This window comes from Scyliorhinus torazame, chromosome 2, assembly GCF_047496885.1.
Source record: "Scyliorhinus torazame isolate Kashiwa2021f chromosome 2, sScyTor2.1, whole genome shotgun sequence".
Lineage (NCBI taxonomy): Eukaryota > Metazoa > Chordata > Chondrichthyes > Carcharhiniformes > Scyliorhinidae > Scyliorhinus > Scyliorhinus torazame.
Window position 1 is genome coordinate 116,186,658 of NC_092708.1, and position 21,664 is coordinate 116,208,321.

A 21,664-nucleotide genomic window follows, 5' to 3' on the forward strand; every position below is an offset into this window, starting at 1 on the left:
ACCGAATGGGCTCCTTCTGCACAGCAGGGATTCTATAGTTTTATGGAGAATGAATGAGGAGGTGAGAAAGAGAAAATGAGGAGGCAAGAAGGAGGTTGACGCCGCGAGGGAGGTTGAAGCAGTGAGGGAGGTTGAAGCCGCGAGGGGGGGTTGAAGCCGTGAGGGGGGGTTGAAGACACGAGGGAGGTTGAAGCCGCGAGGGAGGTTGAAGCCGCGAGGGGGGTTGAAGCCGCGAGGGGTTGAAGCCGCGAAGGGGGTTGAAGCCGCGAGGGAGGTTGAAGCCGCGAGGGGTTGGAGCCGCGAGGGGGGGTTGAGGCCGCGAGGGGGGGTTGAGGCCGCGAGGGGGGGTTGAGGCCGCGAGGGGGGGTTGAGGCCACGAGGGGGGTTTGAAGCGGCGAGGGGGTTTGAAGCCGCAAAGGGGGTTGAAGCCGTGAAGGGGGTTGATGCCGTGAGGGGGTTTGAAGCCGCGAGGGGGTTTGAAGCCGCGAGGGGGGGGGGTTGAAGCCGCGAGGGGGTTTGAAGCCGCGAAGGGGGTTGAAGCCGTGAAGGGGGTTGAAGCCGCGAGGGGGTTTGAAGCCGTGAGGGGGGGTTGAAGCCGCGAGGGGGGGTTGAAGCCGCGAGGGGGTTTGAAGCCGTGAGGGGGGGTTGAAGCCGCAAGGGGGTTTGAAGCCGTGAAGGGGGTTGAAGCCGTGAAGGGGGTTGAAGCCGCGAGGGGGGGTTGAAGCCGCGAGGGGGTTTGAAGCCGTGAAGGGGGTTGAAGCCGCGAGGGGGTTTGAAGCCGCGAAGGGGGTTGAAGCCGCGAGGGAGGTTGAAGCCGCGAGGGAGGTTGAAGCCGCGAGGGGTTGAAGCCGCGAGGGGGGGGTTGAAGCCGCGAGAAAGGTTGAAGCCGCGAGGGAGGTTGAAGCCGCGAGGGGGGTTTGAAGCCGCGAGGGGGTTTTGAAGCCGCGAGGGGGGGTTGAAGCAGCGAGGGGGGGTTGACGCCGCGAAGGGAAGGTTGAAGCCGCGAAGGGGAGGTTGAAGCCGCGAAGGGGAGGTTGAAGCCGCGAGGGGGGGGGGGTTGAAGCTGCGAGGGGTGGGGGGGGTTGAAGCCGCGAGGGGAGGGTTGAAGCCGCGAGGGGGGGGGGGGTTGAAGCCGCGAGGGAGGTTGAAGCCGCGAGGGAGGTTGAAGCCGCGAGGGGTTGAAGCCGCGAGGGGGGGGTTGAAGCCGCGAGGGGGGGTTGAAGCCGTGAGGGGAGGTTGAAGCCGCGAGGGGGGAGTTGAAGCTGCGAGGGGGGGTTGAAGCTGCGAGGGGGGTTGAAGCTGCGAGGGGGGGTTGAAGCTGCGAGGGGGGGTTGAAGCTGCGAGGGGGGGTTGAAGCTGCGAAGGGGGGGTTGAAGCCGCGAGGGGAGGGGGTTGAAGCCGTGAAGGGGGTTGAAGCCGCGAGGGGGTTTGAAGCCGTGAGGGGGGGTTGAAGCCGCGAGGGGGGGTTGAAGCCGCGAGGGGGTTTGAAGCCGCGAGGGGGTTTGAAGCCGCGAAGGGGGTTGAAGCCGTGAAGGGGGTTGAAGCCGCGAAGGGGGTTGAAGCCGTGAAGGGGGTTGAAGCCGTGAGGGGGAAAGTGGAGACAAGAGTGAAGTGATTAGTCGGGAGAGATGAGTGACGAGAGGCAAGAGGGAGAGAGGCAAAGGGGTTGAGGAGGCAAATGGGGAAGATGCAAAGGAAAAATAGGTGAGGAGAACGTGTGCGTGGGGGCAAGAGATAAGGGAAGAGGCGAGGGGTCGAATGCAGGATTCCTGCACCTTTAGTAAAATGAAATTCAATCAGCGGAATTCTCCATCCCTCAGACTAAGTGTTGAAGTCAAGGCAGGATTCATGAACTGCCACGATAACAAAACTGGCGCCGCACCTGGACTGATTCAGCGACTCTTAAGGGGCTAGCGCCGGCGCCACTTGGAACACAATCAATTGGAAACAGTGCGGGATTCACTGGGTCCGTGATTGACACTCGGGAGGCTGACAAGCTGCAACTGCATATACACCTTTCACTCGCCACAAACACCATCCCAGCCAGCAAGCTGCGCTGGAGCGCAATGATCCCGCTGATGGGTTGGCGGGGGCCAGAGGGTACTTAGGGGGATAGCTGGGGGGACACCCATACGACCTATGGGCAGTGGGCAGTCAGTGGTGTGCGCAGCTGCATAGCTGCCTTGCAGGCTGTGGGAATGGTGCTCCGTGTCCGTCCACCCTTACCCCATCTCTTGGCCACCCCTTGCTACTCCCCCCGCCAGAGGTACGACTGTCAGCAAACTCTGGCGATGTTGGACACTTTGTGAAGCCCCTCTCTCTTCCTCAGCAACCACGGCACCTGTTTCACGATTTTTTACGATTAAAAGCACAAGTGAAGCTCGCCGTTGGGAATTAGCCCCGTTGGAGGCAATAATCGTGGAGGCCCTGGAGAATACCGTAGTCAGGCCTACTAATGATATGCCCACGGCCGTTTGCTGTACATGCGGAATGGAACCCATTGACGCCGCTGTCAAGGCACCGGAGAATTGCGATTTGGTGTGAAACTAGAGCCCGCCACGATTACGGCGTCAAAGCCGATTCGCCGCCCAATCGCGATTCCCGATTCTGGCATCAGCCAACGGAGAATTCTGCCCCATGTCTTTCCATGACCAATTTAAAATATATGACCAATTTTTCTTTCACTACATCATGAACTCTGGTATTTGCAGCTTTTCACAATCATTGGTACTTTGCATGCGTGCCACTTATGCAATAACCTCAATTTCTCACAAGACTATTTTATATATTTTTGTGCTCCATGAAAATGTTAATTGGGGTCACCAATCTATTTACTTGTTAAAAGGAGGCAAATACAAAATAAAAAGAAACAGACAAACTAACAAAACAATTCTGTCATGGGAACACATCGAATTCAGTCCTGCTTGATTTCCATGAACATACAAGCAGTCCACTTTTGGGCATGCTGGCAGTGGTTAGCACTGCTGCCTCACAGCACCAGAGACCCAGGTTCAATTCCAGCCTTGGCTGACTGTATGGAGATCATACGTTCTCCCCGAGACTGCATGGGTTTCCTCCGGTTTGCTCCCACAGTCCAAAGATGTGCAGGTTAGGTGGATTGGCCATTCTAAACTGCCTCTTAGTATCCAACAGTTAAGTGGGGTTATGGGGATACGGCAGGGGAGTGGGCCTAGGTAGGGTGCTCTTTCAGAGGGTCGGTGCAGACTCGATAGGCTGAATGGTCTCCTTCTGCACTGTAGAGATTTTATGATTTTCAATATCTGCAGAGGTTTTGTTTTGTTTTGCATGCTAATGATGCTTCAGCTTTTCAACCTTCTGCACAATCTGCTGCTCAATATTCTGCTAAGCTCTACTTTTTTCTTTCAAATGGCAACTCATTGCATTGGGTTTGGCAAGCGGAGTTAAGTCACGTCACTGATGCATTCTGCAACTTCTGCGGAAAAAAGTAGTGTTTTGATATCCGCCTTCATTTAATGCTTCCTTTTTTACCAGCTTTGCACTTACCTCTGCCATTCCCTCTTCTCATCCCCTCTGGTTTCCTTTTCTTTTGCTGAATCAGAGAGTTGTTATGGTACAGAAGGACGCCATTTAGCCCATCGTGTCTGCACCAGTTCTCCAAATGAATACCATCACTTAGTGTCATGCTCCTGCCTTTTCTTCATATCTCTGCTCATTGTTTCTATTCAAATAATCATCTAATCCCAGTTGAATTCCTTGACTGAAGCTGCCGCCACCACATTTCCAGGCAGTGCATTCTAGTTTTTTTTTGCTGCTGGATTTCCCTCCCAACAGTTGCTAGCTTCTTAATTTGGCTGGCTGCTGAGAGAGGACAACTGAGGTTTGTTTTGAAGCAAGATGATATCCTCATGCCATTAAATTCACCAGGACAGCTGGGTTCCAGGGGCGGCACGGTGCGCAGTGGGTAGCACTGCTGCCTCACAGTGGCAGGGACCTGGGTTTGATTCCTACCTCGGATGACCGTCTGTGTGGCGTTTGCACATTCTCTCCGTGTCTGCGTGAGTTTCCTCCTGGTGCTCTGGTTTCCTCCCAGAGTCCAAAGATGTGCAGGTTAGATGGATTGGCGATGCTAAATTGTCCCTAAGTGTCCAAAGGTTAGGTACGGTTACAGGGATAGGGTGGGGATTGGATCTGTGTAGGGTGGTCTTTCAAATAGTCGGTGCAGACTCGATGGGCCGAATTGCCTCCTGCACTGTAGGGATTTGATGACATGACCAGAGGATGACATGAAGATTAGTGGGAAGCTAGAGGATTGGGAAGCCTTTAAAAGCGAGCAGAGGACAACTAAAAAAGCAATGAGGGGGCGAAAATGAAATATGAGTGCAAGATAGCTAGTAATATAAAGGAAGATAGGAAGAATTTTTTTCAATATATAAAAGGTAAGAGAAAGGCAAAAATAGACATTGGACCACGGGAAAATGTGGCTGGAGAAGTAATAATAGGAAACAAAGAAATGGCAGATGAACTGAATAGTTACTTTGCATCAGTCTTCACGGTGGAAGACACCAGTGGGATGCAGAGCTCCAGCAGAAGCAGGGGGCAGAGGTGAGTGCAGTGACCATTACTATGGAGAAGGTTCTGGGGAAGCAGAAAGGTCTGAAGGTGGATAAGTCACCTGGACCAGATGGACTACACCCCAGGGTCCTAAAAGAGATAGCTGAGGAAATTGTGGAGGCATTGGTGATGATCTTTCAGGAATCACTGGAGGCAGGAAGGGTCCTCGGAGACTGGAAAGTGGCTAATATAACACCACTGTTTAAGAAGGGAGGGAGGCAGAAGACGGGAAATTATAGGCCGGTTAGCCTGACTTCGGTCAGATTTTAGAGTCTGTTATTAAAGATGAGATCGCGAAGTACTTGGAAGTGCATGGTAAAATAGGACTGAGTCAGCACGGCTTTGCCAAAGGGAGATCTTGTCTGACAAATCTGATAGAGTTCTTTGAGGAGGTAACAAGAAAATTCGACAATGGAGAACCAGTGGACGTGATGTATTTATATTTCCAGAAGGTCTTTGACAAGGTGCCGCATAGGAGACTGTCAAATAAGTTAAAAGCCCATGGTGTTGAGGGTAAGATCCTGACATGGATAGAGGATTGGCCGACTGGCAGAAGGCAGAGAGTGGGGATAAAGGGGTCTTTTTCAGGATGGCAGCCGCTGACGAGTGGTGTGCCTCAGGGGTCTGTGCTGGGACCACACCTTTTCACAATATACATAAATGATCTGGAAGAAGGAACTGAATAATAATAATAATCGCTTATTGTCACGAGTAGGCTCCAATGAAGTTACTGTGAAAAGTCCCTGTTGCTAAGTTTGCAGATGATACAAAGATCTGTAGAGGGACAGGTACTATTGAGGAAGCAAGGGGGCTGCAGAAGGATTTGGAGCGTGGGCAATGAAGTGGCAGATGAAAGACAATATGGAAAAGTGAGATTATGCACTTTGGAAGGAAGAATTTAGGCATAGACTATTTTCTAAATGGGGAAATGCTTAGGAAATCAGAAGCACAAATGGACTTGGGAGTCCTTATCACGATTCTCTTAAGGATAATGTGCAGATTCAATCGGCAGTTAAGAAGGCAAATGCAATGTTAGCATTCATGTTAAGAGGGCTAGAATACAAGACCAGGGATGTACATCTGAGGCTGTGTCAGGCTCTGGTCAGACCCCATTTGGAGTATTGTGAGCGATTTGGGCCCCATATCTAAGGAAGGATGTGCTGGCCTTGGGAAGGGTCCAGAGGAGGTTCACAAGAATGATCCCTGGAATTAAGAACTTCTCGTATGAGGAACGGTTGAGGACACTGGGTCTGTACTCGTTGGAGTTTAGAAGGATGCGGGGGTATCTTATTGAAACTTACAGGATACTGTTTGGCCTGGATAGAGTGGACGTGGAGAGGATGTTTCCACTTGTAGGAAAAACTAGAACCAGAGGACACCACCTCAGATTAAAGGGATGATCCTTTAAAACTGAGATGAGGAGGAATTTCTTCAGCCAGAGGGTGGTGAATCTGTGGAACTCTTTGCCACAGAAGGCTGTGGAGGCCAAATCACTGAGTGTCTTTAAGACAGAGTTAAATAGGTTCTTGATTAATAAGGGGATCAGGGGTTATGGGGAGAAGGCAGGAGAATGGGGATGAGAAAATATCAGCCATGATTGAAGGCGGAGCAGACTCGATGGTCCGAGTGGCCTAATTCTGCTCCTATGTCTTATGGACCTCTGGGTTTCCCCTTTGCAAACACTTGTCCCCACACCTTTCCCAACTCAGAAAAGCAGAATATTTTTTAAAAGACATGAAACTTGTAAATGTTGACGTTCAGAGCCTTGGTTGTGTTTATACAAGGAATTCAAAGTTAGCATGAAGGTACTTCAAGCAATTCGGAAGACAAATGGCCCTTATTACAAGAAGACTGTAGCACAAGAATCAAAAAGTTTTGCAATTGTACAATGTTTTTGGCAAGACTGCACCTGGAATACGGTGTGCTATTTGGATCTCCATATTTAAGGAAGGATATATTTGCAATGGAGGCAGTACAACAAAATTTCACTAGATTGATCCGTCTTATGAGAGAGGATTGTTCGGTGACGAGTGTATTCTCTGAAGTTAAGAAGAAGGAGAGTTGATCTCATTAAAACATACAAAATTCTGAAGGGGCTTGACAGGATAGATGTTGAAAGGTTGTTTTGGTTAGCTGGGGAATGTAGATCATGGGGCAGTTTTCGATAAAGGTTTGATCATTTAGGACTAAGATAAAGCGAAGTTTCTTCACTTCAAGGAGCTGAGTCTTCAGAATTTTCCACCTCAGTGGATTGTGGTGCTCCATTGTTAACAGTATTTCAGGCTGGTATAGACAGTTTTTTGGTCTCTCAGGGAATCAAGGAATATAGGGAGTGGGTGGGAAAGTGGAATTGCAGCCCAAGGTTGTCAGTAATCACATTGAATAGTGGGAAAGGCTCAACGTGCCGTATGGTCTCCTCCTGCTCCTATCTCATATTCTTGTGAGTAATGAGCTGAAGTACAGGCCTTAACCACACATTACCAATTAAGTTGTTTTATTCTCTCCACGCTGAAACCAAGCAGCAATCTCACTGTCTGGGAGCATCAGCTCAAATAAGTTGAAGATATCCTCTGTAGTAATGAAAGAATAGTGTGCGTCTATCACTTTCCTTGTCCATAGAACTTCTGACTTCAGTATTGTTTTAGTAGTGAATTAGGATGATAAGTTTGCACAAGATGTTGATGGTGCAGTTTGTACACTATTTCTGTTTGATATAAGATATGATCAGATAGACCACAGTGATGCAGTAGATGCACTTTCTTTAATTGTGCTTTTAATGGCAGTGCTTTTTGCCAGACAAATTACTCTTCACTGCTGTTTTGCCCAGATTCCCAAAGTCAAATGACTTGTGGCATATGGCACACTTAACCTAGTGAGAATATAAGTCTTTCATGACTGTGGTTAGGGTTGGTGAGACATTTAGTGCATTTTCCAGGTACTGTTCAACCTACTGTAATAAATAAAACAAAATGATGTCAGCATTTATGAAACACAATCGTAAATAATTTGAAAAGTTTAACTGTTGATCAAATTCACAAAACAATACCTTAACATACCAATGTTTTAGTGTGATGTATTGTCTCAAGTCAGAATATTATCCGCGTTGATGAAAACATTTTCAGTTGCTCTCACGCAAAATATTGGTGCAAGTGGGTCTCGACTATAGATGCGCAGCATCATTTTAGACGTTGTCTCCTCCAGTTGCTTGTTCTGCCTTATCATGCTCCGGCTCTGAAGAAACTGCCCACCGGGTCTGCACCTCAACAACTAGAAAAGTCCTCAACTGATACCAACAAACACACTTCTCATCATAAGAGGCAAGCCAGAAAAGAGTGATTGGGGAATCTGGCACGTCCTACTCAGCCAATTATTGCTGATGCTCTGGCAGTGTCCAAAGCAGCCAATCAGCGGTGGCCATATGGAATCAACCAGCAGGAGAACAAAACCGGCACTGGGCTCTGGACATGTGACGAGAGGAGGGCTGGGGGAAGAGGAAAAGCAAGAGGGAGAGGAAAGGCAAGAGAAGGGAGGCCAGATTGAGAACGGAGAGGCAAGAGAGACAGCTGTAGGCAAGAATGAATGGGGAGGCGAGAGTGAATGGGGAGGTGAGAGGGTACCACGGTGGCACTGGGTAGCACTGCTGCCTCAAAGCGCCAGGGACTCAGGTTCAATTCTGGCCTTGGGTGACTATCTGTGTGAAGTTTGCAGGTCCTACCACAGTCCAAAGATGTTAGGTGGATTGGCCATGATAAATTGCCCCTTAGTGTCCAGGGATGTGCACGTTAGGCTGTGGGGTTACAGGGATAGGAGGTGCGGGCACGGGTAGAGTGCTCAATCAAAGGATTGGTGCAGACCCGATGGACCGAATGGGCTCCTTCTGCACAGCAGGGATTCTATAGTTTTATGGAGAATGAATGAGGAGGTGAGAAAGAGAAAATGAGGAGGCAAGAAAGGGAGTGCTGGAGGCAAGGGAAAAAGTTGATGATGAGAGACAAGAAAGGCAGGAAGAAAGAGCAACATGTAGACATCAGAGACAGGTAAACGTGTGACCATATTCCGGCTTACCGTGTTTGATAGCACGGGAGATTACATAGAACATAGAAAATACAGCACAGAACGGGCCCTTCGGCCCACGATGTTGTGCCGAACCTTTGTCCTAGATTAATCATAGATTATCATTGAATTTACAGTGCAGAAGGAGGCCATTCGGCCCTTTGAGTCTGCACCGGCTCTTGGAAAGAGCACCATACCCAAACTCAACACCTCCACCCAACACCAAGGGCAATTTGGACATTAAGGGCAATTTACATTGGCCAATTCACCTAACCCGCACATCTTTGGATTGTTATTTATTCGTTAGGTTGGAAAACTTGGCGAATTGCTGCCCTCAGCATTACAAATATTGATACAAGTGCAAACCTGAGGATCTAAAACTGGTCAGGATAAATGCTGTGCTAATGATGGTATTGCTTGATAGAACTATGCAGAGAAAAGTCTTGGAAGAATTAATCTGTTTATTTTGTTTTGATTGTGCAAAATAAGGGAAGAAAATTGTAAATGAAGGACTCACCCTAAATCAATAGCCTGTGTCAGTCGCGTAAGTCGTGCCCAGGGATTGTAAGCAGAATCAATTCTAAAAAGGCGCATATGCATTGCTAACACATGCAACAACTGATCTGAAATACAAAAAAAAACATTTTATTTAGTACAATATATAACAGGATTCTGTGTTCCCAATTTCTCTACATTATTAAATAAAGAATTATTCTTTATTACAAAAACTTTCTTATGTACAAGTTCTTGCTGATTAGTGGATCAACAAGTTTTGGGACCTTTCTGTATTTACTATACCATTGGACTGTAGTAATAGTTCTTCTAATTCAGTTTATTGAATATCAGTCTCTTGAATAAATGCTTCATACAAATTGGCCAATGTCAGGTTAGTGTTTTAATTAAAGTCGAGTTTTAAAAAAGAGGCTCATACCAACAGACATCTGAGAAGTAGAAGCTATATTGTAGTTCATTATATTATAGGAGTAACAATGCACAGACATGAGCTGGAGGATTTGCTGCAACAGTGGAGAGGAATAATGTGGAACTAAAGATTAGGGAGAGTTTCACATACTACATAAAACCGTCTCTTGGTTTCCACATTCAGATCGCAAACAGAAAATACGTGTATCTCAATGCTGTAATATAACTTCAAAGGGTAGAGGAAGAGTATAAGTTTTCGAGTTAGATTATCCCAATCAGCTGCCATAATTTAGGCAGAAACTTCAGAGATATATAAACGTGGTTCCTGACAATCTTCCGAAGTTACTGTAACCAGTTGGGAGAATCCATGAGGGAATTCCCAGCATTGTTTCAAAGCATTGGACATTTACATAAAGAGTGATTATCAGCTCTGTGGTTTCATTTCACAATGGTGCAGGCAATCAAAAAATTGAAGCACACCTACTATTTTCCCCCAACTGAGCTGCCCTCGAACAAAAGCCTGTTATCTCTAAAACCTGCTTAGATCACGTCAAGCCACCATCTAATATTATCTTCATTAGTTTATGCAGTTTACAATGAAAGCCTGATCACCTATTGCATATCAAATACAATATTTTTATTAAAAATGTACACAACTTAAAAGCATTTCACATTAACAATCTTAGCCGTTTTCAGTTTTCTTAAGTCTGCATTTCTCAATATGAAAGTTCACATTCGTAACACAAAAAAAGTTCAAGTATTTCTTTTTCATTCAAAAAATACTTATTGAAATTAAAAGTATATGAACCAGAGCAAAATGCAAATGAAGGCAATACTGTGAGCAGCATCTTACTGGCAGTGTTAATGAGGCATCTGGGCCTGCCTCTGTGACCAGAGCTTCTTGAACAGATGGCAGGGCAACATGGGGTCTTGTTCCACTGTCAGGCACTCCCACCGTTTGTGTCTTTTTTAACATAAGCCAGTGTTGAGAATGCCAACTTGCACAGATAGGTTGTCGAAAACGGTAAGGGTACCGCTATAGCGTGACCTGAAATAGATGAACATTTGTGCCCTGCAAGCAACTAAAACATATCTACAGGCATCTCTGAAAATCTTAGTGTATAATACATTTTGAGTTCTGCAAATTTGTCTTGCTCTTTTGATGACATCTTTGCCAATTCAAAAGAAAATGAACTAAATGGATCACGTGACCAGTCAAAGCTTTCCACAATTGTGGAGCGGGATGTAACATTTGAACTTCTCTTGTAGTGTTTTAAGATGTGTGGTGATGAGGTTGATTATGGTTTTGTCAGCAGGTCTCGCTAATGCCAGCTTGAATATCTCAATCAGCCCACTTGCCACTTTTTCCTGCTAAAGGGTCAGCTTTGACCTGAAATCGTGAAGTTTATCTGTGGCAGTCAGAAGGTTTCTCAATTCCCCACTCAATTTTAACATGCAGCTCATTCAGATGACTAAATATATCGGAAACATATGCAAGCTTAGCACACCAAGAATCATCACTTATTAAATCTTTGTATGGCAATTCATGCAGAACCCAAAAATCTCTTTCAGTACTTTACAGAGCTCAAACACGCAAGAGGTCCTTCCTCCGAAACAGCCTTCGCACTTCTGTGTGCACAAGTAAACTCCCATCTCTTCAAAATAGGAAACAGGCACCATTTCAAAAGATTTGATTTGACCTCATTCACAATTTTCACTGTTTGGTCTAACACTGCAGTTAACTCGGATGACATTGTTTTGACAACAAGGGCTTCACAGTGCAGGATACAGTGGCTGAGCTGGATGTCAGGATTCTGTTCCTTCATCTTACTCACAAATCCTTTCCCTTTTCCCGTCATGGAAGCTGCTCCGTCAGTACAGATGCTATTGCACTTGGTCCAGTTAAGATTGCTTTCCTCTACATAAGCACTTCTGACACAAAAGATTTCCTCTCTGGTCGCATGACTGGATAATTCTTTGCACAAGAAGAATTTTTTTATATAGAGTCCCTTTCAACATACAAAAGTTAATTGGCCGTGCCTATTTGCAGGCAAGGGGACAGCTGGTAAGTGGGAATCTTTCAAAAAGGTGTTAAACTAGGGTTCAAGGTGAGCACATTCCTCTTAGAGTGAAGGGTAAGGCTGGTAGAAGGAGGGAACCCTGGATGATTCGGGATATTGAGGCCATGGTCAAAAGGAAACAGGAAGCATATGACATGCATAGGCAGCTGGGATCAAATTGATCCCTTGAAGAGTGTAGGGCTTAAAGGAGTGGAGTTAAGAGAGAAATCAGGAGGGCAAAAACGGACACGACATTGTCTTGGCAGATAAGGCAAAGGAAAATCCGAAGAGCTTTTACAGATATATAAAGGACAAAAGGGTTACTCGGGAGAGGGTAGGGCCTCTTAACGATAAATAAAGTAATCTATGTGCAGATCCACAAGGGATGGGAGAGGTCTTAAATTAATATTTCTCGTCAGTACTTACTGTTGAGAAAGGCACAAAAATTAGGGAAATTTAAAAGTGATGTCTTGAGGAGTGTACATATTACAGAGGAAGTGGTGCTGGAGGTATTGAAGCTCATCAAGGTAGATAAATCCCCGGGACTTGATGAAATGTATCCCAGGACGCTGTGGGAGGCTAGGGAGGAAATTGCCAGCCCCCTAGCTGAGATATTTGAATCCGCGACAGAGACAGGAGAGGTGTCTGAAGATTGGAGGATAGCAAATGTTGTGCCCTTGTTTAAGAAGGGCTGTAGGGGTAAGCCCGGGAACTACAGACCGGTTAGCCTCACTTCTGTAGTGGGTAAATTGTTAGAAGGTATTCTGAAGGACAGGATCTACAGGCATTTAGGCAGGCAACGGCTAATAAGGGAATGTCAGCAAGGCTTTGTAAGGGGAAAGTCATGTTTCACCAATTTGATTGTGGAGGGTTGTTTTTCCAACTGGAGGCTTGTGACCAGCGGTGTGCCTCAGGAATCGGTGCAGGGTCCACTGTTATTTGTTATATATATTAATGATTTGGATGAGAATGTAGGAGGCATGGTTAGTAAGTTTGCAGATGACACCAAGATTGGTGGCATAGTGTACAGTGTAGAAAGTTATGTAAGATTGCAACAGGATCTTGACCAATTGGGCCAGTGAAAAAATAAGTTTGCCAATTTCTTTTATGACATTATTACTCTCATAATACTTTTGCATGCCTGCAGAATTAGGGTTTCAGCAATAGTGTGCGGCTTCTTTGATTTGGCTGCAAGCTCAGCGACCAAGTATCTTGCCTATTGCACACACTGAAACCTGCACACATACCATCCTATGTTGATTTTGCTTTACGTTTGGTTCGCTCAAGGGCTTGGAGTGCTGCATATCCTTGCATCAGTAACTCTAAGTCAACAAATCTCACTGAAACATTGGGCGCGATTCTCCACTCCCACGCCGGTTGGGAGAATCGCCTGGGCCGCCAAGATTTCCGGGGACGCCGGTCCAACGCCCTCCCAAGCGGCGGGAACGGCCCGGTTGAGTTTCGCGGGCCGCAGGCCGGAGAATCGCCGGAGACACCGAAAATGGCGATTCTCCGGCACCCCCACTATTCTGAGGCCCGGATGGGCCGAGCGGCCAGGCCAAAACGGCGGGTTCCCCCCGGCGCCGTCCACACCTGGTCGCTGCAGTCGTGAGCGGTGCGTGAACGCTGGGGGGGGGGCGAGGGGGGATCCTCCACCGGGCTTTACCTGGAATGTGGGGTGGCCCGCGATCGGTGCCCACCGATCGTCGGGCCGTCCTCTCTGAAGGAAGACCTCCTTCCTTTCGCGGTCCCGCAAGATCCGTCCCCCATCTTCTTGCGGGGCGGACTTAGAGAGGACGGCAACCACGCATGCGCGGGTTGGAGCCGGCCAACCCGCGCATGCGCGGATGACGCCCGTTATGCGGTGCCGGCCGCATCATCTATGCGGCGCCGCTTTTACATGGGCGACAAGGCCTGGCGCGTGTAGATGACGCGGCCCCGATACTGGCCCATTGTCAGGGCCTGAATCGGTCGGGACCAGGGCCGTTCCGCGCCATCGTGAACCTCGACGGCGTTCACGACGGCGTGGCCACTTCGGCGTGGGAGTGGAGAATCGCGCCCATTGTCTTTCTCACAAGGGTTCCTGATGTTCACTTCGAAGATCTTGCCTTGGAATTACCTCCAAGCATCTCTCCAACTCAGATAGATACAATTTTGGGCAATATTGCAGGGGTTCAGTCTCATCTTCCAAGATTCTGTTCTCCTGGATTGCTGAGTATACTCAAGCATCAACTGATAATCAGTAGGGACAAAAAGAAGTCTTCCAACACCAGGTTAAAGTCCAACAAAGTTTGTTTCAAATCACTAGCTTTCGGATTGATGATTCTGCAGATATTATTGGACACTGCCAGCTCTTAGCCAATGTCAAATATAGAGTCATAGATGTTTACAGCATGGAAACAGCTGTGCCTTCCTCAGGTGAATGAAGAGATGGGTTCCAGAAACACATCTATAGACGGAGTCAATGATGCAAGACGATACTTTGAATGCGAGTCTTTGCAGGTAATTAAGTCTTTATAGGTCCAGACAGAGCGACTGGAGAGAGGGATAATCACAGGTTAAAGAGGTGTGAATTGTCTCAAGCCTGGACAGTTAGTAGGATTTCGCAACCCCAGACCAGATGGTGGGGGGTGAATGTAATGCGACATGAATCCAAGGTCCCGGTTGCAGCCGTACTCATGTGTGCAGAACTTGGCTATCAGTTTCTGCTCGGCGATTCTACGTTGTCGCGCGTCCTGAAGGCCGCCTTGGAGAATGCTTAACCGAAGATTAGAGGCCGACTGTTGAAGTGTTCCCCGACTGGAAGGGAACATTCCTGCCTGACGATTGGCGCACAATGTCCGTTCATCCGTTGTCACAGCGTCTGCCCGGTCTCGCCAATGTACCACGCTTCGGGACTTCTTACTGTCCCTAGTGATGGTTATTGCACCCAGTTCCTGGGCATTAACTGTAGTTTTTGAAACATTTTATTATCTTCTACTATGTAGACAGAGGCAAAATATTGGTTCAGTGCCTCCGCGATCTCTGTGTTCCCCATTATTACTTCACCAGTATCGGTCCTCTAAAGGGCCAACATTTACTTTAGCTATTTGATTCCTTTTTATATATTTATAGAAGCTTTTGGTATCAGTATTATGATTTCTGCTAGTTTCCTTTCATAGTTCATCTTAGCTCTTTTGATTCTATTTTTAGTAGCCTTTTGCTGAACCTTAAAGTTCGCCCAACCCTCTAGTTTACCACTAGCTTTTGCAGTATGGTATGCCCTAGTTTTTGCCTTTATGCCTTCCTTGACTTTCTTGTTTAGCCATGGAACGTTTTCTCCCTTTTACAGTTCCGCTTCCTCTCAGGAATGTACTTTGATTGAGTGGTAATTATTATCTCCCTGAACCATTGTTCCTCAACTGTCCTACCTTCAATTATCTGTCCCTAGTCTACTTGGGCCAATTCTTTAACTTCATTGAAGCCTACTTGTGACAATAAGCGATTATTATTATTATTACAATTACCTCTGCCTAACTCTAAAACTCTAGTATGGCATTCTATCTTCTCTTGCTCAATCTGAATTTGAAATTCTAGCATGCTGTAATCACTCCTTCCAAGAGGGTCCTGAATGACAAGGCTATTTATCAAACCTTCTTCGTTACATAATACTAAGTCTAAAATAGCCTGCTCCCTTGTTGGCTCCACAGCATATTGCGCCAAGAAACAATCCCTCAATCACGCTATGAAATCTCCCTGAGGCTACCCTTGCCAATTTGATTAATTCTGTCAATATGCATATTAAAATCATCCACGATTACCGTTCTGCCCTTCTCACAAGCCCCCATTATTTCTTGGAAATAATGCCCTACGTTGGAAGTATTGCTCGGGGGCCTGTAAATGACTCCAGCAAAGAGGAGATTTTTCCCTTGTTTTTCATTTCCACCCAGATCGATTCAATGTTTTGGCCCTTAGAGCCAATATAATTTCTTAACATAGCTTTGATGCCATCTTTAACCAATGAAGCAACTCCATCTCCTATTTCATCCTGTCTATCCTTTCTAAATACAGAGTCCCCTTGGACATTCAACTCTCAGTCCTGGTCCTCCTGCAACCAAGTTTCAGTAATCCCCACCAAATCATACCCATTCGTCTCTATTTGTGCTGTTAACTCATTGAAATTATTCCAAATACTGAGCACATTTAGGTGCAAGGTTTTTAAATATGTCCGATTGATTTGTCTTTCCCTTGCAAGATTTTCTTGTGCACTACGCTTATTAGACATTCTGACGTCCTTTATTAAACTCTGATAACACTCAGCTTCATCCCCAACTTTCACTCTCAGTCTCATTACATGTTGATTTTTTAAGTTTCCTTTCCCCTCCGTAGTCGTTAGACTAGTACTGCCTGTTCATCCTATTAACCTCTACCTTCTCCTCACATGCTGACCTGCTGCTTTGGTTCCTATTAACCATTATACTTCTTGTAGCTTTACCCTTCCCTCCCCCTCATTTGATAGTTTAAAGTCCGTGTGACCACCCTAGAACATAGAACATTACAGCGCAGTACAAGCCCTTTGGCCCTCGATGTTGCGCCGACCTGTGAAACCACTCTAAAGCCCATTTACACTATTCCCTTATCGTCCATATGTCTATCCAATGACCATTTGAATACCCTTAGTGTTGGCGAGTCCACTACTGTTGCAGGCAGGGCATTCCACACCCTTACTACTCTCTGAGTAAAGAACCTACCTCTGACGTCTGTCTTATACCTATCTCCCCTCAATTTAAAGCTATGTCCCCTCGTGCTAGACATCACCATCCGAGGAAAAAGGCTCTCACTGTCCACCCTATCCAATCCTCTGATCATCTTGTATGCCTCAATTAAGTCACCTCTTAACCTTCTTCTCTCTAACGAAAACAGCCTCAAGTCCCTCAGCCTTCCCTCATAAGATCTTCCCTCCATACCAGGCAACATTCTGGTAAATCTCCTCTGTACCCTTTCCAATGCTTCCACATCCTTCCTATAATGCGGTGACCAGAATTGCACGCAATACTCCAAATGAGGCCGCACCAGAGTTTTGTACAGCTGCAACATGACCTCATGGCTCCGAAACTCAATCCCTCTACCAATAAAAGCTAACACACCGTACGCCTTCTTAACAACCCTCTCAACCTGAGTGGCAACTTTCAGGGATCTATGTACATGGACACCGAGATCTCTCTGCTCATCCACACTGCCAAGAATCTTATCATTAGCCCAGTACTCTGTCTTATTTATCCTTTCATAGAATCATAGAATTTACAGTGCACCCTACATAGAGCACCCTACTCAAGCCCACGTATCCACCCCATCCCCGTAACCCCCACTTAAACTTTTTGGACACTAAGGGCAATTTAGCATGGCCAATCCACCTAACCCGCACATCTTTGGACATGGGGGGGAAACCGGAGCACCCGGAGGAAACCCACGCAGACACGGGGAGAACGTGCAGACTCCGCACAGACAGTGACTCAGCCGGGAATCGAACCTGGGACCCTGGAGCTGTGAAGCAACGGTGCTAACCACTATGCTACCGTGCTGCCCATGGTAGCGCACTGGTCCCAGACGGAGACCATCCCAATAGTACAGATCCCTCCTGTCTCAATACTGATGCCAGTGCCTCATGAAATGGAAACCCTCTTTCCCGCACCATTCCTTTAGCCACGTGTTTACTTGCCTAATTTCTCATCCCTATGCCAATTAGCACGTGGCTTGGGTAATAATCTAGAGATTATAACCCTTGAGGAGCTGTTGTTTAATTTTGTTCCTCGTTCCTTTATAATCCCACCCCCCCCGCTTGAATGACCTCTTGTACCATGGTGCAGTGGTCAGCTAGATCATCCTCCCTACAGTCCTTTTCCTCATCCACACAGGGAGCAAGTATCTTGTACCTGTTGGACAAGGTCAAGGGCTGAGGCTCCTCCATTTCTGAATTCAGGATCCCTTGACCTGCCTCACTCGGAGTCACATCCCTGACAACTTGCAGAATTTGAGGTACTTAATCTAAGCTTCGCTCTGGAGTTTAAATTCGTGCCAAATGAGTGTTTTGCAAATGACGTGATCACGAAAATATATCAGTTGGATTCGCGGTCGTTCAAATCATTCTTTGATGAACCGGAGATCACTGGGTGCACAGGCTGCAAAATCGACTGGAGGGAGGGTAAAAATATAATCATGAGAACAATTCAAGCAAAACTGAAGCGCAGATGTCAAAGCACTCCCAATTGTTCTTTAGCTTTTTCAGTCCCACTGAAGTTCCACAGCATGGAATGTTAAGCCAACGTTCGGTGGCCAAACTCAAGGCTGACTTCGAATTTGGTGCCCTATTGCGTGAACACATAATTCCGGATGCAATGTTATATTTTACAGGGGAGATCATTGCAGATGATGCTGAATCCGATACCAACTACTACGAACATCTGCTCGAAGATTTCGACGATGATGCAGAAAGTGATGGCCTGGAAGGCGAGACAGGTGAAGACCACCATGAACTATTTGTAGATCTCTTTTCCAGCAGCACTGATGGGTTTAGTGAGGAGGCTCCAGAAGCACTAATCTGGTGATCTGGAAGGAATGACGAGGTGATCATGGACGATGCCCAGACCGCGCTGGACACAGAGAAGAGCGGGAGCTTGGAGAAGGTGCACTTAGAAATTGAAGCTGCTGGTACCATGGAGGATCAGCCGCTGACCGAGCCAGAAATGGAAGAAATCATTCCAATATTGGAGAAACTGGACTCACACGTACGTGATGACTCGTTCCAGGTCTTCGAAATGGTTCCTGTAATTCATTCCCAAACCGTTGACGACACTGATGATCAATGGGAAGACATCGATGAGGACTTCGATGACAGTGACTTGGATGTTGCAGTTGTAAGCAACTCCGAGACTGACCCAGCGGTAGAGCTGATGACAATCTCAATATGCAGCTCCACAGATCACTCACACATCTTTGAATTTGACCAATGTGACATAGTGCTGAATCATCACGAACAGAGAGCATCGTAATCTCGAGTGACGAAGAGCCAAGAAGGGGCGGCACCTGTAGCCCCAGTTCCAACCCTCATTCGGGCATCAGAAACCAAGGCGCTCCAACATGTCGGTGAAGCTGCAGAAGTGGGTCACATTATCCAAAGATGGCGCGTCAGACCCTCAGGGTCCACCTGAAGCTCTGCAGACCTCTGAGCACATGGTAAAAAACACCACTGAGCCAAAACACAAAAGCACGAGGCTTATGAAACTATATCATCACGTTCTCAAAATAAAGAGAAGGCTGGGAGAGCCAGCTCATCCCACGAACAAACCAGCAACGGTAACAACGAGAAGCAACAAACAGAGGCATGCCAGGAAGGGCAAAAGAAAGAGACTGGTGACACAAGTGTGGCAGTCACGGACACAGGCCTTCCAATGGCACAGAGCAAAGAGGAAAAGAAACAAGAGGCCAGCAAGTAAACCAGTCTTCAAAGAGGCTGGCAACAGCTCGGATGATCACCGAGGTGTTCCCGTGAGGGAGGCACAATGATCTGTGCAAAAAGACACTGACACCGGCCAAACATATCATGTTATGGACACCCTAGTAAAACTCATTCACACTGTTTGACAAATATCACAATTGTATAAAGATAAAAGATTAATTTTGCTTGTGAACAAACCTTAATGTTTTGTGAGGACAGGTGATTGGATTGGATTTGTTTATTGTCACGTGTACAGAGGTACAGTGAAAAGTATTTTTCTGCGAGCAGCTCAACAGATCATTAAGAACATGAAAATAAAATACATAATAGGGCAACACAAGGTACACAATGTAACTACATAAACAGTCATCGGGTGAAGCATACAGGGGTGTAGTGTAAATCAGGTTAGTACATAAGAGGATCGTTTAGGAGTCTGGTGACAGTGGGGGAGCTGTTTTTGAGTCTGTTCGTGCGTGTTCTCAGACTTTTGTGTCTCCTGCCCGATGGAAGAAGTTGGAAGAGTGAGTAAGCCGGGTGGGAGGGGTCTTTGATTATGCTGCTCGCTGCCCGCGGGGGTGATGTGTCTGTCAGCATATCATAATGGATGGTGTGCGACTTCCAACCAGCAGGTGGCGGTGCAGACACACCATGCGGTCTCAAGACTATGGTCATGTGACCAGGGACTCCCATATAAGTGGAGACACAATTGGCCATCGGCAGATGGTTGCAGGAGATGGTAGTAAGACATACAGGTGAACAGTCGTGCTACGTGCAATTGCAGAGGAGTAACAGAGCGTTATCTTACCACGCGTGATTCAATAAAGATCTTGATTTGGACAAGTCAAGGTGTTTGGTGAAGTCCTTTGCAAGGTGTAGAAGACCAATCACAACACTCATCCCTCCGATGCTCCGCCCTCCTTGAATCTCCAGCTCCTCCCACGCTCTTTTAAATATCCGGCTCCTCCCGCGCTCTTAAATCCCTGGCTCCGTCCGCGTTCATTTAAATCAATTATATACAGCAAAAAAAGCATTGACCCTTTGGGAACATTCTGGTCTACCATCCTCCAGTCCAAAAAACAACCATCATGACTTGCTTTCTCTCCTCAAGTCAAATTTTTATCCAATTGCGTACTGGTTCTCTATTCTATAGACCTCAATTTTGTTAACCAGCCTTTTGGGAGATATCTTGTCAAACGCTATTCTTAAAATCTATATAGACAAGATTCACCTGACAATAGATCAAATTTATCAGCCAGGGATAAAGATCTGATATGTTTTGTAGTTCTGGGGAGGAGAGATTGGTCATAGAGTTTGGGAGCATGTGAGCAAGAAGCTCTAGGTCTGGCATAATGGGGTTGGAGATATGAAAATGTTTCTTTTTGTGGTTTGATAATTTTTCAATGCAAAGTTTAAATAATTCAAGCTCAGGTTTCTAGGATATCTTGTTTGCTTGTCTCGCTTTCGCCTCACTTTTTGAAATAAAAAAGGACCTGATAATGGTTTGACTTGAACTTAAACTTATGAAATTCATCCTTTTTTTTAAAAATCATTTACCAAACCAAAATGACCCATTCTATGATTTTAACATACCCTGTGCAAAGTTTTTTAAAAACTGAAAATGGAAGTCAACTCAATGCGGAACTTTTAGTTAAGGGACCTAGGAATGTAATAACAGGGTTGAAATTCCTCGATCCATAGGAGATGGGCTGGGAGGTGGGAAGGCTGACAGAATGGTGATGAATGTGCTGGGAGGAGAGGCCAAAATCATCCCACCACCATGCCATACTGCCAGCAGCAGGAATCTTGACAACACAGCGAGCCACCTGGCAGTCAACTGAACCACCCAAATGGGCAAATAAGAACCACTTCCTGCTTCTGATGGCATTTTGTCTGTTATAAGACGGCCTGCCACCAAGTGGGGAGACCATCAGATAAACTCTGATGGCCTTCCATCAGGGGTGACCTCTGTGATGGGCACTCCACAGCCTACAGAGCTCCCAGTGCCAACGGCACCAATGTGGCATCACAGGCTACCACATCTCCCAACCACTATCGCTGGGGACTGTTTGGCTGGCCCGATTTCCCTCAACATAACTCATCACTCTTTGAGACTACTGCGCCATTGACACATCTTATCCCGAGTGCTGCAGCCTCAGCAATGGCCACCACTAGGGATGGTCACTGTTGACAGAGTCGTTGTCAGTCCTCTTATTGGGCCAACTGCTCTTGGGGCAGCCTAGGGCCACAGCTATGAGCAAGCAGGTAGGGAGAGGCGCAACATAAGAAATAATAATCTTTATTGTCACAAGTAGGCTTACATTAACACTGCAATGAAGTTACTGTGAAAAGCCCCTAGTCGCCACATTCTGGCACCTGTTCGGGTACACTGAGGTAGAATTCAGAATGTCCAAATTACCTGACAGCACGTCTTTCGGGACTTGTGGGAGGAAACCGGAGCACCCGGAAGAAACCAACGCAGGCATGGGGAGAACGTGCAGAATCCGCACAGGCAGTGACCCAGCCGGGAATCGAACCTGGGACGCAGGAGCTGTGAAGCAACAGT

General features: G+C 46.8%; 1 protein-coding gene across 5 annotated transcripts in view; it reads right to left on the bottom strand.

Moving 5' to 3' along the window:
- ubr3 (ubiquitin protein ligase E3 component n-recognin 3) overlaps nt 1-21,664 on the bottom strand; it is a 606,570-nt gene that overhangs the window by 171,921 nt on the left and 412,985 nt on the right. For 4 of the 5 annotated variants that reach the window (XM_072475854.1, XM_072475858.1, XM_072475857.1 and 1 more), the window contains one exon: nt 9,164-9,269. In XM_072475854.1, coding sequence (XP_072331955.1) covers nt 9,164-9,269 — 106 coding nt within the window. Of the gene's footprint in view, nt 1-6,343; nt 7,544-9,163; nt 9,270-21,664 lie in introns of those variants that run through there. The other variant, XM_072475859.1, reaches the window with a different exon arrangement.